The sequence below is a fragment of the Vombatus ursinus genome, unplaced genomic scaffold, assembly GCF_900497805.2.
Source record: "Vombatus ursinus unplaced genomic scaffold, bare-nosed wombat genome assembly UNPS02014807.1, whole genome shotgun sequence".
NCBI classification, from domain to species: Eukaryota; Metazoa; Chordata; class Mammalia; order Diprotodontia; family Vombatidae; genus Vombatus; species Vombatus ursinus.
Window position 1 is genome coordinate 29,576,845 of NW_020954585.1, and position 17,573 is coordinate 29,594,417.

At 38.3% G+C, this 17,573-nt stretch overlaps 2 protein-coding genes across 2 annotated transcripts in view; both read left to right on the plus strand.

Annotated features, from left to right (window-relative positions):
- The window catches only part of DMXL1 (Dmx like 1), a 122,694-nt gene extending 121,377 nt beyond the window's left edge, over positions 1-1,317 (plus strand). The window contains exon 36 of the mRNA XM_027874639.1: positions 667-1,317. Within this exon, the coding sequence (XP_027730440.1) occupies positions 667-891 (225 nt within the window). The 3' untranslated portion in view covers positions 892-1,317. The remainder of the gene's footprint in view (positions 1-666) is intronic.
- A 5,145-nt stretch (positions 1,318-6,462) lies between these two features.
- TNFAIP8 (TNF alpha induced protein 8) overlaps positions 6,463-17,573 on the plus strand; it is a 131,630-nt gene continuing 120,519 nt past the window's right edge. Inside the window, exon 1 of the mRNA XM_027875143.1 lies at positions 6,463-6,596. Within this exon, the coding sequence (XP_027730944.1) occupies position 6,596 (1 nt within the window). The 5' untranslated portion in view covers positions 6,463-6,595. The remainder of the gene's footprint in view (positions 6,597-17,573) is intronic.

Below are 17,573 nucleotides of genomic sequence, written 5' to 3' on the forward strand. Positions count from 1 at the left end.
TGCCTTGAAATCATTCATTCTTCTCACATTAAACAGCTGCTTATCCTGACTTTCTGTAAATCAGACTAGTATATTTAATCATGTACTTCAAAACCTAATAGATGTTTCAAATCGATATTAATAGAGTAATTCTGTTTACAGATAGCCTTACAGATGCCCTTCTTTGGGGATGAGTGCCATCAGATGGCAAGTGTTTCCCTTCTGTTTGTTTTGGGCTACTGATAATTATTTTGATTTTTATAGAGGGGGGCCTGAATCACCACAATACAAATGAGATAGCTTTGTCTAGTGAGAGGAGACAGAAAGTGTGGACATCGTCTAGGGCCTACCCTACCACTAACTCTGAATGTTATCTCGGGCTGGTCACTTACTCTAACCGGGTTTTTGTTTGCTCATTTGTAAAATGCTGTCAGTAATATCAAACCCTCTCTTATAGAGTTTGGCAAAGAATAATAATAAGTAGGTTTGAAAGAAGCTTAAAAAGTAAAAGCTTTTGTGCAGATGTAAGGTAGCATCTTCATTTTGGTGGTGTATCTTGTTTCCTTGACATTTCTAATCAACTTAAGTTTAGCTGTTCATAATAGTGCTGGTTTCCAATAAATTTTATTCATTTGTTTCCCTAGACTAATTAACTCTTCTTTCTAATTGTGTTCTGATACTTTTCAGATTTGGAGCCTATCTACCTTTAATCTTCTCCACACTTTTATCAATGAACATGCTCGGCAATCCATTTTCAGAAACATTGGAACTGGAGTAATGCAAATTGAGACAGGGCCAGCCAATCACATTTTCTCTTGTGGAGCTGATGGAACAGTGAAGATGAGAATCTTACCTGATCGATTTAGTCCATTAAATGAAATGTTGAAAAATGATGTGAAATTCATGCTCTAGCGTTCTTTTCAATAATATAAATTCTTATGAACATATTTCATAAAAGTGGCCAACAGATATAATGTACAGTAATTACTTTGTAGTTGTTGTCACAAAATAAGCTTTTGCTCTCTTATGTTTATATTTATTTCATGTACCTTTACCCTTGATGCACTGATGCCTTAAAAATTAACAAGGTTATTCAGAATTTGATTATATTGCCTAAAGTAGTCTGTATAAGCAACTGTAATAATATATATATGCATATATATTTATGATATATATGGCATGGTGTTAAAAGCATTTTTTTCTTTTGTTTTTTTTGGGGGGGGAGAAACAACAAACCTTCTATAGGCATCTGTGCAGGGAATCCCTTGTTTTTCAATGAAAATCAGCCTTTTTATCTAAAGGCTGAAACATCTAATAAACATCACCACCAATCCCTTATTTCCTCTTCCAGTTCCTAAATCCTCCTTTTCCCTCTTTCTCATTGGTAGTAGAGTAGGATTTGGCTAAGAATCAAACAAGTGAACACCTCTGATTAAGATGTTAGTAAGACCTTAGTGATATGACAAATGGGTGCCTCACTACATCCAGTTTATCTTCTCTAGTACCCAGGTTTTGTTACCTGTACAACTCATTTGAGTTCAATCTGTGTATTCAATAGAGATTGAAAATCTTTTAATACCTTTTCTGCTATGATTAAAAAAACTACTGCTACCAGAATGACAATTTTTTTTAGTAACAATATAATTGACTAATTTTTTTTTTAACTTTTGGCCCCTCCATCAGATATATACAAATACTGCAAATACTCCAAAACATTAAAAATTATTTAAAAGATTATATTGACAGACAATAGTTTTAGAAGATAACAAGAATAAAATATTGATGTGTATGGATTTGAAAAAAGAGGATATTTATTTTAGGAGACTATCAAAAGAACATAATTTTATTTGCATTTTTCTTTGTTGCCTTTATGTTGTTCAGCCCAAAGATGCTGAAATCTTTGCAGCAAATTTTTACTTTGCCTTCAGATTCATGTTTAAATATAGTAGAGCTTGATTGTCTAACATTTTGCATTCAAAATACACTATTCTACCTTCAGAAAAAAAAATCATCTTTGGGGATTTTTCTTTTTGCCAAAATAAACAATTTTACAATTTAAATATTCTGAACAAATCAAAAAATACACAAAGCCTTTAACTTTTTAAATGTGCTAACATTGTTTCTGTAACTATTTTGTGCTATATCTTGAATTATAGAAAGCTTGATAAATACTTGAATTTTACCAATGAGACTGGAGGCCGATGGATTGCGTATGTGAAAATTCTATAGTGGTTTTGCTAAAAGTTATTTTGTGAAACAGGAACTATGAAACAACATTTTTATGTACCAGATATCATCTTGGAGATTAGTGGCAAAGAACTGAAGGGCTGGTAAAATGAATTTTGTAATATTCTCAGGATACTTTTATCTTAAAAGTATATTGTTAACGATTTTGTAAATTGTATTACATAATTTTAAATGTGTTGAGCAAGTTGCAGTGCAAACACTATAGTTAGCTGAAGGTTCTGTGCACATAATCTGAACTTATAAATTGTGCAATAACAAAATTTGGGCATATTTTGCCATGGAGAAATCTGTGATAACATTGCAGAGAACCAATATGATTATTTGATGCAGTAAAACTTAATTCTTCATCAATATTTTATTTGTGTAAGCATCAAGACTTAAAAAAGCTTTAAACACATTTTATTTTAATTTACTGAGGAAATTTACTATTGTGCTTATAAGAAAAAAAAAGCAATGTGTTGGGAAAATTCCATGTTTTAATTAAGCATTATATTAACTCTTAAAATGATGTAAAGTACATATGTATTTTACCCCAGAGTCATAGTATTTTAAATAAACAATCATGCAGAGACTATTCTGTTTAGCACACCATTGTTTTAAAACTGTTGATACCATGTTGATTGACTTAATTCTCCCCTTGATCTATATTTCTGAGAGCTTCTGAATTTGTATTTGGCATATTTAAGGATGACTATTTACTCTAAAATGGTAATGATTTGCTCTATGCCAGATTCTTCAGAACTTTACAGGTGAGAATTATTCACACAGAATATTAATGATACTTCGTATAAAAAATGTTTGGCAAATAGCCAGCTCAGTTGTCTATAGTAATGGAGGTTATAAGTACTTTCAGAAAATCAGTGTACCACATTTTCAAAATAATTTAATTTTAATCTTAGGAGGTACTATTTAGGAACCCATTTGAAAGTCTGTATTTAAGGATCTGGGAATTTAGATAAAGTAATGAGGTTGCAATATGAAAATCTGATTAAGATGGAACCTAGAAAGTTGGCCAATTCACCTTTCTTGGCATGCATCCTCACCTCTTTTGGCCTTAGTTTCCTCACCTATAAAATGAGAGGGTTAGATTTAGGGGAAGGAATGATAGCCATTTTCAAATATTTGAATGCTGTATCCAAAGGACAGAATTTGGAGTGATGCATGAAAGTTGCAGAGGCAAATTCAAGCTTGATTGAAAAAAAACCTTTCTACTACTTCAGAGTTAACAGTGGAACAGGCAGCCTTGGGAAGACTTTGTTGGAAGTCTTACTCAGGATTATTCTTTTTTAGTTATAGGATTGGACTAGATGTCCACTATGGTGTCTGTGAAATCTGAAATTCTATGCTAATTAGGTGACCTCTGACATCCCTTCTAGCTCAAAAGTTATGATCCTATGAAGTGAGGGAAACATGATAACTGACTTTTTTTTTGAAGGGTTCTTGTATAGAAGAGGTAATAACGGTAGAAATTACAAAGCCAGATTCTTTTTGATATATGGAAAATCTTCCTAAAAGCCAGAACTGTCCAAAAGTAGAATTGGTTGCTTCAGGAGATTTTCAAATGAAGGTTGGATTAATATAATGTGAATGTTATGCTTGACCATACTTAGGTGTATATTGGAATAGATGGCTTCTGAAGGATGTGTGGAGTCACAACTTAATACCCATATGACTAAGATCACAGATATAAATTAGTTGGACTCTGAAGATCCCTTCCAACTTTGAGAGTCCATGACATGCTAATACTTACATAGCTAATTATGTGCAGTGTTGGTAAATACAAATCAGAAGGGTAAACAAGCCCAAATACCTCTGTTCAGTTTAAGATTTTAGATTAAGAGCAAAGTCTTGATGAAAAAGAGTGCCCAGCTTTAGAAGATGCTGAATTTAGAGGACACTGACTACAATTAGCCACTTAACAGCTTAATAAAAACAAGTGGTTAAAATGGAAAGCTACCACATAAGTGACTGGAGTAAGCTGCCCCATGCACACAAGAACTGCAGGTCAGTCAGTGTCTCTTCTGTCGTCCTCTTACCTGATCCACTGAGAGAATACCACTCAGTTTGGGTGCAAACATTCCTTTGGTAACCGCCCTCAAAGAGTTTACATTCTCTAAATGAACCTAAATGAGACAGACATTTGGTTTTTCAGGTAGATTGATAACCCCTACTTTTATGTATTTTAAACTGCTGTAAAATGATGTGATAAGGATTATAAATTTCAGCTCCTCAATCAGTCAATCAAAATTTAAGTTCCTACCTTTTTCTAGGCATTGTGCTAAGCTACAAAAAGGCAAGACAGTCTCTACTCTCAAGGAGTTCACAACATGCAAACATTATATACAAAGCAAGCTATGTTGTTACCTAGTTAACAACACTTATAAACAGTAAAAAAAAAAGAGTTGGTTGCTCTTGGACCCAAATAATCCTGGCATTTAGATCAATACATTGCAGAAACACTTAGCTTGCTATATAGATGTATAATTGAATGCTTTTTGTTTGAATGGCTACACTTCTTTCAGCCCAGGTTGCAAATGAATCCTGAACAGAAATGCTAGTTTGGAGCCATGCATGTCAGTGTTTCATAAATATTGTGATAAGTACCAGTTTGAGACAGATCAAGCTACTTCTTCACTGGGTCACAAACACGATTAGCTTTTTACCTGCAATTTTTTAATTTAAAAAAACAAAACACCAAACAGTCATCTCCTTGCACTGCTAGGATTATAGAAAAATGCTTCAAAGGCTAAAATGTCTAATATGCCAGAAAACAAAAACTATGACCCTTAGGGAAAGCAAATGGGGGGGGCGGGGTTGGTCAGGGTTAGGAGAGCTTGAGGAGTCAGACCTTTATTCTGACTGTGGGTACCTGAGCTAAAGCTGAGTGAGCTCCTTCCTGGTTCTGGAAGAGGCAAAGAGAGTGTATACTGATCGTGGAGGTGTAATAGGGCATAGGCCATTTATTCAGAACTGAATTTAAAGAACTGAATCTCATCCTTCCCTAGTGGATTGACTAAGCCAAGTCGTAATACAAGTCAGAGGTACGAAAGCTGCTCCATCCTAGCAATGCCTCCGCCCCGAAAAGGAGCCAGACAATCGAGACTTCTTAGCTAAGGTTCGACTGCCAATGCAAAGTCCACGACATCTGGCCAAAGGTAGGCAGTATAGCAAAGTCTCTTAGCAAAGACATACTGAATGCTCTGATTGGTGAACCTGCGTCCTGCCGCCCAATGGAAACTGGAAACGTAATAGCGTTATCGGGAGCGCCTTTGAACCAGAGTTGTCAGTTACAAGAGCGAAAATTAAATAGCCAACAGTAGGGGAGGCGGGGCCAGCAGGGGTTCCCAATGCTAAAGGATCCCCTTTATTTAAGACAATGCTATCTTGTCGGATCGCTGATGACAGGACCAGCGGGAACGGTGATGAAGAAAGGGATAATCCTATTGACCAGGTTGTAGTCCTGGTTCCTAGACCTAATGACCCCCAAATCCGCTGTTTCCCTTTGTCCCTTACGACTCCCTCCCCCAGCCCGTTAGACACGTTACCCCCAGTGCTTGGCCTTCTCTCCTGAACTAGAGATAAGTGCAACAGAAAATCTCCCTGCGGGGCATAAAGAATATCTACCAGTCATAATCTTTAAAGCAAGCATTTATTAAGCGCCTACTTTGTGCTAGCGAAGGCTCTGCGAGTAGGAACAATCTTTCAAGGAGCTTCCAATTCTAAGTCTAAATTGTATTTTTTTTCTTTTTGCAATGAATTCCCTGAATTAGGCAGGATCCAGATCACAATCTTTAGAGGAGAAAAGGAACTTTCCTTAAAAAAAAAATTCTGGAGGCAGGGACAGCGTTTGCAGGAGGTGGACAGAGATCTAGTTCTACTCTAAACTAACGTGCAGGGTTTTCCCCGGGTCATTAAATCCAAGCACCCTAAGAAAGCCGCCAGTTCTCCAGAGGGCTCCCTTGATGTCTGTTCGCCCCCCGCCCTCCGGTGCAAGCTCGTGCCCTCCGCTCCACAGGGAGTTAGCTTGCCCCTGGCACACCGTCCACGTGCCGCCCCCGCCCCCCCTTTCGTTTCCTGTAGTCCTCGGTCCCCCTCTCCTCCCGGATTCCTACTCCGTCCCCTCCCAAACCCTGCCCTCCCCTTCAGCCCCGAGAGTACAGCTCCGCCCAGTCCCAGATAGTCGCTTGCCAAGTCTGGGGCAGGAAGACTCCTCCCCTAGGGGTCCCAGTGTACACCCTTCCCCGCCCCATTCCGGCCCGCGCCGCGACTAATCTGGGCCAAGTGAGAGTCCTGCTCGCTCGGAACCGCCGCTGCGCTGCTACCGTTAGGAGCCTGAGTCCATCGCGTGCTGCCGCTGACGCTCAGTCTGAGTAAGTGCTTGAGCCTGTCCCCTTCCATCCCCCAGCCAGCGGAGAGAAACCAGGGGGGGCTGAAGTGAAGGAGCCGTCCTCTGCTCCAGACCCTTTCCCGGTGTGCTTCCTTCTCTTCCCTCCCTCCGTCGGCTTCCTCGCTCCACACTACTCCCTCAATTGCTTTTTTCTGTGACTTTTGGAAAGTCCCGGGCCGATGTGTTCGTGCTAAAGTTGCCCAGTCATTTGGTTCTGCATCTCACTTTTAGGACAGCAATGAAGTCAGCCTCCACTCTGCGTTTGCCGTGGACTCGCGTGCTTCTTTTAGCACACCGACTACTCTTTCCTTCCCTTCTGCCTGTTTTTCTTCTGCTTTCTCCTAAAAATCGTTTCTGGTGTCACTCACCCCGCCGACTACATGTACATGGCCAGGTAGTCCACTCCCACTTGCTTATCAAATGATGGAAATAATTCCCTACTGAAAACGAGCCCCAAGGCGTAGCTGCCGTTTTGGATCATCTAGCATAGGGTTTCTGTGTAGGCACTAGTATGTGAAAGTTGGGTAGTCAACACCTGTTAGACGTGCATTCCTAGCCTCTTACACAGCGTACACAGGAAAGATAGGAGTGGAACTAGGTTCGATTACAAGTCTGCCTGGTGGATAAAAATAGTAACATTGAATGAAACGTGTTCATCGTTTTGGACAGTCCTATTTCTGTAAAACCCAGTTCCTCTCATTTTAGCTCTAAATTCTATAATTCTGTAAATTATATCACGTCAAAATGAGTTTTCACTGAGAAGACCAAGCCTTATACAGGCCGGAAAAAGAAAGTTTAATACTAGAGTCCTGTGAGTTGAAACAAAACCTCTGTATTAAGATTGATTATATAGTCATTTTCAAATGTCAATGCAAGACATTTTTGCTGTGTTAATCAGACCTTATTCCGGTGTGAATTCCTCTATATCCCTTTTACTTTATATATAAGGCTTAGCATCTCATTTGATTCTCATTGTTACTATGATGAGAATGAGATAGCCGCTTTTATCATTAGTTACAAATGAGCAAATGGCCTTTTGTAATGATACCACTTGAAATTTTTGAAAAACAGAACTCCAAAAACTGGGTGGGTGGGTATGCTGTTTAATGGGAACGACAAACACCTTCCTTTATTCTTTCTGTATTGATTAACATCTTTATCATTGACTTACCTGGAAAGGCATAGATGTCATGCTTATCAAGTTTGAGGATGATGTGGAACTGGAAAAGATCTTATTTTTCAGTCTTGTCCAACTCTTTGTAACCCCAATTTGGGGTTTTCTTGATAAAGATACTGGAGTGCTTTGCTATGTCTTTCTCCAGCTCATTTTACAGATGAGAAAACTGAAACAAACAGAGTTAAGTGAGTTGCCCAGGGTCACACATCTAGAAAGTATCTGAGACTGGATTTGAACTTGGGTGCTCCTGACTCCAGGCCCAGCATTCTATCCACAGTACCACCTAGCTGCCTTGAAAGAATGGTTATCAAATAATAGAATTGGAATCTCCAGTGATCTTAACATACTCAAGCCAGTGGAAGAAAGATGACATTTAATAGGTAGCTAGGTGAATAGAGCACTGGTCCTGGGAATCAGGACCTGAGTTCAAATCCAGCCTCAGATACTTACTAGCTATGTGATCCTGGGTAAGTTACTTAAACTCTTTTTGTGCCTCAGTTTCCTCATCTGTAAAATGGGAATTATAATTACACCTACCTCTGGGGAGGTTGTCCTGAGGACCTAAGGAGTTAATTATAAAGTGCTTTGCACATACTAAGAACTATATAAATGGTAGCTATATAAATGTTGAGTATTACAATCAGTTGCATAAATTCAAGATAAAGGAGAAGTGGCTAGATTATCCGTACTTTGAAAACAAAGGAGGGGCTTTAGTGGATTTTCCATGAGTCAGCTGCCTAAGGCTCTGTTACAGTTTTAGTACTCCCAATGAGGAGAACCAATTGTGTCTTATACTTGTGTACTCTGCCCTGATCTGAGCACATCTGGTTTAGTGTTCCTTGACAAACTAGTTAAAGGTGGGGATGGTGCTAATCCTATTTAGCTTGTAAAAGAGATTAAGAGGGTCTTGATCACTATCTTCAAATAATTGAAAGAAGATTAGCCATTCTTTGTAACTTGCTGAGGGCAGAACCAGGACCAGTGGGTGGAAATTATACATTGTGTCCCAAAATTCTTAGTATAGAAGACTGTGTAAAGAAGACCTTTCTCTTAATAAAAGCAGTCCCAAAACGATGTGGATAACTTTGTAAAATTATTGTAATACTAGCTAGCATTTATATAAGTTAAATAACATTAACATTTGCAAAACTCTTTACATATTTTATTTCCTTTGATCCACACAAATCTGGGAGTTATTATCATCAACGCCATTTTCCATATGAGGAAACTGAAGCTCAGACAGGTTAAGTGACTCATAGTAGTAAGCAGCTAAGGCAGGATTTGAATTCAGGTCTGTGTTGACTCCAAGTCTAATATTTATTCCACTGGACAACAATTACTGAAACTGACTCAGAGAGTCTAGTGAAATGTCTCAAATAAGAAACATGAATAAAATGATGTGAAAGTCCTACGTGCCTTTTGTTGCTTGATTATTTCCAGTTGATGTTCTGTGGGTTTTGTCCATATATAGTTGCAAGTGGTCTTTCCCATTAGATTTTGAGCTCCTGGAGAATGAGAACTGTATGCAATAAATGTTTATGGACTGTTTAAATATATGACACCACAGTAGTATACTGATCAGTTTACTATCTTTACAGTTAGAACTGAACATGGAACAACTGATTGGTTTAAGATTGAAAAAGAAGGGCGAAGCTAGGTGGTGCAGTGGATAGAGCACCAGCCCTGAAGTCAGGAGGACCTGAGGTCAAATCCGGCCTCAGACCAAACATTTGGCACTTACTAGCTGTGTGACCCTGGGCAAGTCACTTAACCCCAATTGCCTAAAAAAAAGGGGGAAAAATGTCAACTAGCATTGTGCCAGGCATGACACTAAGTGCTAGGATAAAAAGAAAGGCAAAAGCAACAATTGGATGTGAATAAACACAAGGTCACATTGCAAGTCATAGCAAACCTAGATATGAACCCAGGTTTTCCAAACCAAGTGTTCTTTCCAACACACTATCATTTGGGCTTTTTTTTGTGCTATAATAATATAATTTGTACATGTGCATGTGTGCACATGTGTACCAGCTGATTCTTAATTCAGCTAAATAGAGGCCATGGGAAACATTTTTTAAAATAATTTTTTAGAAGTGCTGCTAATCTTGCCCTAGGCCTCAGCCTTCTATCTCTGTGATTGAAGACTATGAAATGGTCTGATTTGAAGCTCACCACTTCTTCCTTTCCATCCATCTGTTCTGCAGAATCATAGAGGGCAGGGACAAATCAGAACTTGTCTCCAGCCTGGAGGCCTGGGGGGATCTAGGCACTGGGGGATATTCATTGACTCAGGAAGACAGTGAGTAGAGGCAGAAGAAAAGTGGTAAGATTGAGTGTCCTGCCTTCTCCACACACAGATGGCTCTTTTGTAACATTCTCCTTTTGAAGCTGCTGAAGAGAAGCTTAAGATATTCATTTTGTTCTAACTTTACTGTTTGGAGTGGTGGAAAAGAAATACATAATATAAATGTTTCTTACTCCAGACTACATAGGACTCTGGTGGTAGGGAAAAGAGCCCTCATTACTTGAGATAATACAATTTCCCCCCATTGGCTGTGGGGAATTGGCCCTCAGGCCAAAGAAACATTGCATAGATGAACTTGAAAACCATGCCAGTGATAAAGGAAGGGATACAAATTGGCAGTACCTTTTTTTTTTTAAAATGGAAGGATGAGACATTTTCTGTAAACAGACTCCAAGTTCGGTAGGAATTCTATAGTTGAGTTCAGAAGACTTTCTTATCAAGTATAAGTGTTCTTGATACTTCTGAGAATGTGAAGTAGTTCTTCAAGACACAGGATTTTTTTTTATTAAGAAAAAAGATTTCTACTCTAAAGTTTACTAAAGTAAAATTTACCAAAACCTTCAAAGAACTTTACCCTTCTATTACACTGTTTTACTACATATTTTCAGATTGCTATTTTATGCTGTGAATTCTTCTGTCTTCATGATGCAGTTGTATCACTGTCCTGAGACTGAGGAGATTCCTGTTTTAATTCCGTGTGGAAGGAACATCTGCTAACATCCCTGCCACGTAGACTAGTTTAGTTTTTCTCTAAGAGGCAATGAAGCAGTCTGAAGACTGCTTAGTTCTGGGCATTAAGGCTTGAACCATTGATGCTTCCTAGTCACATAAGTACAAAAGCCCAGCATAACAGGAATCAGGGTCTCCTCAGACTTGAAATGTGTTTCTGACCAGGAATGCCATCATGTAGAGGCAAATTCAGAGACGGGGTAGCCATATTCAACTAAACCAATGCTTTATCCTTGCTGGATATCCTTTCCATGTGCTTCATTTTCTTCAATGCTAGATGGTTTAGGAATGTTTCATTTCATTCTAATCCTGAATCAGACCCAACCTAGAACATCCTAATTCTTCTAATCACTACCTGTGTGATTGGCCAAGTCATTTAATCTCTTGACCTCTGGGCCTTGCTCATCCATAAAATAAAGGCATTGAACTAAATGATTCTTTTTTTTTTTTTTCATTTTCAGTTCTAAATTCTCTCCTCTCTTCCTTGGCCCCCACCCATCGAAAAGGCAAGAAATATAATACCCATTATACCTATGAAGTCATGGAAAACATTTCCACATTAGCCATGTTGGGAAAAAAAGGCAAGAAAAATAAAGAAATTGAACAAAAATGCTTCATTCTGTGCTCATAGTTCATCATTTCTCTTCAACTCTAAAATTCTATGATCTGCATGCATTAATCTACATATTGGATACCCAAAACTTGGGTTTGTTTTGTTTTCAGAAAGATGCTTGACTATTCAAAATTAAAAGCATTTAAACATGTATATATGTGCTAAGAAGGAAAAAAAAAGACTTCAGTGGAGAGTTTCCAAGGGGAATGGCAATTACAAACCTGCTTCACTATTCATTACAGCATCAGTGACTGAGACTACTACTTTCTTCAGTGACATCATTTGTAGAAGTACAATCCACTCACATACAAGCATAAATTATATAATTTTCATGTCAGGTAACCTTGGCTATAAGCTCTATATGGATAGGGATTTTGTCTTCTCTCCACTTTCTCTTCGCCAGTGCTTGACTCTGGGCCTATCCCATAGTAAGTCGGTGCTTAGTAAGTGTGTATTGTGTGAGTAAGTATAGGATGTTGTAGTAGTATTGACTTTTAACTCCAGATACAGTTTAAATTCCCTATGGAATGATGGGTAGATTGATAATTCCTGCATTTATAACCTTCTGCTTTCATCCACAATGTTATCTTGGCAAAACTTTTAACATCATTTCAATTTTAGTTCCCAGTATGCAAATTCAGTTTCACATTATTAAGTTTGTAAATGTTTGGTACCCAGTATCCCAGACTGTATGTTAGGCCCTTGAACCTACAGGCTCAGGTGAAAATTACACATACTTTGCTGACTAAGAGGGTATCTTCTACCTTCTTAGCTTATATTACTTAGTAAGCTTCAAAAACTTGGGTTTTGGGAACTCTGGTACCTTTAGATGTGATCTGTTGCTATTAGACTACTTCTCACTTAACTGCAAATGACTAGTAATTAAATGCACATTTAATAACTGTCAAGAGAGTCTCAGTGGTTAATGATGGAGGTGGGACAAGAACTAAAATCTTTGTGTTTTTAAATGATTCTGGCTAGTTGAAGCTACATTTAGAAAGAAAAGACTTGTTTCTCTGTATCTTCAAGGGATTAATTACTACAGTGACTGATATTCTGATATTATCCTTCTGTCAACATTACTTGAGACAGACACATTATTCCTCTATTTGTTATAGAAGTAGATAGAGTGCTGGGATTGGCATCAGGAAAACCTATGTTAAAATCCCATCTTTGCCTTTCCACATGACATACTTATTTGTGTTGACACTTGGCAAGTTATTTAACACATATTCCTTGAAGCAACTTTATAAGTCTAACTTACTTAGCCATCCATGGGTTGCCATGGGAGGAGTTCTCTTGTGAATTCTCACAGATCTTTCCTATATAAAAATCTATTTGTCATTTTAAAAAATTCTATATTTGAATTTTTAAATGCAAAAGATGAATTTCAATCAAATATTACATGTAGGGAAGGCAGAGCCAAGATGGTGGAGTGCCAGGAAGAAGTACAATGAGCCTTCCTTTTGCTGAACATCCCTACACAGCTCTAGAAAACATATCAGACTTCAGGAAATATGAGGGAAAAAAATCACAAGTCATTTTTCCATTCCAGGCCAGCATAGAGAGATCGTACAGAGATCTACAGATGGTGGGGACTGGGGTCTGGCCAGGAACGTGCTACACAGAGCATTCAAGCTGTGGACAAGATCAAGAAGAGGTCCCAGCTTTAGCAAAGAGGGGCTTAAATGTGTACATGGTACAGGAACAAGTCCCACCTGACAGCTCTGTCACCCACTACCCACTTCTAGACTGCAAATCTTGGAGGACTAAAGAGACCTACTTCTGGGCATGGCATTCCAGGGTGAATAGTGGTTACTGACTTTAGGCTGTGGGCTAAGCAAAGGAGAAAGTTAAAAAAGCAAGCTGAGTAGTTCTAGCCCCAGGAACAGAGTAGGCTCTCAGTCTCAGATTCTAGTCTTATCTGAAGTCTACAGTGGAATAGCCATAGCAGGAATTCCAGACCAAAATGGGGTCTGCAGTTCTGTTCCTCTGATCCAGCAGAACTTTCCAGCCACGATAAGAGTCTGACAGTAGTCTACTGAAACTCCAAATGGGGCAAGTCTACAGGTTGGTTTCTCAGATTCAGAGCCCAGGCCAGGGGGACAGTTATCAAACTTTGTCCTGGATCAGACCCCTTGGGGAGCACTGCATCTTTCAACTCCCCAGCTTGAATAATGAGATGGAACTAAGAAGAACCCGAAGTACTGAAAGTATGGCTCTGTACTTATAGATATGAATGGTAGAATGACTGACATTTCAAATGTAAAGGAAAATTGTAAGGGGAGTCAAAGTACTGCATATAGATAGATCTTTGTGGTGATCATGAAAGATCAGTAACATGGAAAAAGCGAACACATCAAAAGAGTAGCTGTTATGACTTTCTCAATCCTCTTCTTGGTCAATTTGTGACTTATGAAATCCAGACCTGTTACTAGTATCAGCCAAACTCCCCACTAGGCTGTTTTAATGTTTTACCAGAATCATAATTTTGGGTTAAATTGAGTTTGTGATGGGCATGACTGTGGACTTATAGGAGTTATTTAGATGATTAAGCTATACTGGGTAAAATCTTAAGCATGATATAAATGCTACTTACACTTTTTACTTTTAATTCTTCTCAGTGCATGTTTTATTTTCCAGTTAAAGTAGTTTTGATCTCTTTATGAGCCAATTAGTCACAAAAAGCATCCCAATACCATTCTACTAGAATACCTAGATTTTAGCTAAGCAATTGACAAAGTCTCAAGATGAGGCCATGAAAACTAGACAGTTCAAAAAATTAAAATTCACAAGTACAGATGGGGAGGGGTGTGACCAGACAACAGTTCTGGAAAAATTCTGGCAGTTTTAATGGGACTTCAAGCTCAATATGAATCTATAGGGTGATATGACAACCAAAAAAGGAAAAATGAGACTGTGATAATTAAACTGTATTAAGACATAGTGCCTAAATCAAAATGCTCCTATATTTTACCCTAGTGGGCTATGTCTGAAGTTTTCTGTTCTGGCCTCCACCTTTAGAGAAGGACTTTGATAAACTGAAGAGCAAGAGAGAAGAGCAACCAGGTTGGTGAGAGGATTGGATTCCTTTTTTTTTTTTTTTTTTTTTTTTAGGCAATTGGGGTTAAGTGACTTGCCCAGGGTCACACAGCTAGTAAGTGTCAGGTATTTGGTCTGAGGCGGAATTTGGACTCAGGTCGTCCTGACTTCATGGCCAGTGCTCTATGCACTGCCCCACCTAGCTGCCTCTTTTTTCCTTTTTTGTTTTTGTTTTTGGTTTTTTTTTAGTCTATTTCCTTAATAAGGATTCTTATGGCTTAGCTGTCAGAATCAGCTGATGAGAAATTAGAGATGTTTATCCTGGAGAGGAGAAAACTTAGAGTGGGGGTGAGGGAGAAACATTGTTGATGTCTTGAAGTCTTTAGAGGTCTATGACAGAAGAGGAATTAACCTGGAGCCTGGTGAAGCTGCCCCCTTAACTGAGGCCTATTTTGTAGGCTGAATGATGGGAAATTTTTCTTAACTGTTAAAGCTATCAGAAAGTGGTGAGTTTTCCTTCCCTGGAGGTTTTCACACAGGTCTTTCCCAGCAGGTAGAAGGGGTTCTTGTTTAGGAGTGGGTTGGAACAGATGTCCTCTGAGGTACCTTAACTCTGACTGAGATTCTTTGGGTCACTGTTATTGTTCCATCAATGCCTCCTGTATCTCAATATGTAGTTTCATCTGTTGGTATGGTCAAAAAAATTCATTACCTGGTGGCCATCTTTCAGTTTAAAAAACCTCTCTAAATTCAAGTTGGTGGTAATCAGACAGCCATAATCCTAAACTTTTCCAGCATGGTAAGACCTTCTAGAGCTTATACTCTGCCATTATTGTCTTTCAGAACCCAAGCTTACATCCTTCTACATTGTGATCTTCGTAGGACAATATAATTTATCCTATTAGTAGGAACAGCAGACCTCAGTAGACCTCAATCAAGGTGGGAAAAGAAAGTGAAAGGAGGTGAAACTCAGATTTATCACTTGATAACTGTAAGATGCACTGGTGATAATTTTTGTGGGAGGATAAATTAAATGTAAGGTTTGTGGATTTCAACTGTCAGTTATACCTCTAAAAGCATTCTTAGTGTTTCATAGATAAGTTGATAAACTACTTGAAGTCTACCTAGATTGTTCTAGGACAATCTTGTTTTCATGTTCTTGTTGACAAAAGTGAAAGTATGTGAAGATATTATTGGTACTATTTCTTAATCCAATGAAAGAACTTCTAAGCCAACGCTAGGACACCAGGAAAGGCAAGAAATGTAAATAAGGTCAACTGACATTAGCACAACTTGAGCTGTTTGTTGCTTTACATCATTCTGTGAGATAGTTCCATCTGTTTTGAATATGAGAGTGAGAAATTTTGAGTAGGAGGTATAAAAAGCATTATGGTGTAATAGAAAAACACTGTACTTAGGAAACCTGTGTTTGAATATCATCTCTGACACTTATGACAACGGATAAAATGCTTTAACATCTATCTCTGAATTTCCTTACTTGCAAAATGGAGATGAATGAAGAATTAAGTATGGAATATGTGTAAACTACTAGGAAGTTATCTAATACCATCGGCTGCTCTCTAATTGGAGGAGATGAAGGCACTAATACCTTAAGGGAAGGAATCAGAAAAGGTTTCATAGAGAAGGGAGTATCTGAGCTGAGCCTTCAAGAGAAGATGAGCATCCTAATAGGTCAAAGTGAGGAGGGAGTACATTCTAGGCACATGGAACAGTTTGTGCAAAGGCACAGAGATTGGACATAGAGTGTTTGGTGAATTTGGTGAAGGATTAGACCAACCTGGCTGGAAAGTAGAGTGTAGGAAGGGAAAGAATATCAAATAAGTCTAGAAAAATGTGGAGGGCTTTAAATGTTAGACTAAAACATTTGTATTTTATTCTAGAGACAATAGAGAGACACAGATTTTAGCTTTGATTTCTTCATCTGAAAACTCTCTGTTCATATTCTTTGACTGTTTATCAATTGGGGAAGTATTGCCACTTAAAAAAAAACCTGACTATTTTTTATCCATTTGAGGATACCCCTTGAGAGATATTTTTCTCTGTTTTCTCCCCATCTCTGTTCTTTCTGGTCCTTGAATCGATTCATTTGTAAGCTACTTTTAATTGTGTTTCTACTTCTCTTTCTATTTATTCATTTAAAATTATATATGTAATAATACATACACACAAACGCAAGCAAAAGAGTGTGCTAGTGTCAGACATACTTGGACATTGTGAGAGGCCTAACTAGCTCAAACTATACCACATATGGGGCAAATTCATTTGAATAGGCACCTTGGATGGTCTGACTGTTCCTTTCCCACCGCAAGAATGATAAGCTTCTTTGGGTCAAACTTATTTGCCTTCTGCTGTTTATGGCTGTTTACAGAATCCCAAGGTTTCAGTGTTGAACAGGACCTTGGAGATCATTTAGTAGGTGTGGAAGGTTCCACTAAGTTTTAACAATTCCTCCCTCCCCCAGGTATAAAAAAGACAAGTCCATTGTGGTACTCCTCCCCTTTTCTGCTCCCCCCTACCCCCTCAAATAGCTTATCTCACTTCAGATACTTGAAGATAGCCAATAATCCCCAGTTCCTTCAAGTCATCACAACCTATTATCTTATCTTGAGCCCTTCAATCATCCTGCTTGACTTCCTCTGGCCTCTCTAGCTTGTCAAAGACTCTCCAAAATGTGTTACCTAGAAGTGAGCATAGTCCTCCACATGTAGTCATTTCAGGGTAGAGGTCTGAGGGTGTCACATGCCTCTTTTACTTCTTGGGAGACACATTAATTTAAGTTTAAACTTCATGAACTACTATTTAGCACGTCCTTTCCCAAACTTATATTTGTGAAGGTAATTTTTTAAATCCACATGTAAGTTGTTGTTTTTTTTTTTTCATTTTATTAGACTTAGCCCAATGTTTATAGTCTATTAGGATCTTTCTGAATTCTGTCATCCAGTGTGTTAGTTTTCCCTCCCAGCTTTTTTTCATCTGTATATTTGATAAACATGGTACTTATTCAGTTAACCACGTCATGATAAGCATATTAAGCCATACAGGGCTAAATACAGACTCTACAGTATTCCACTGG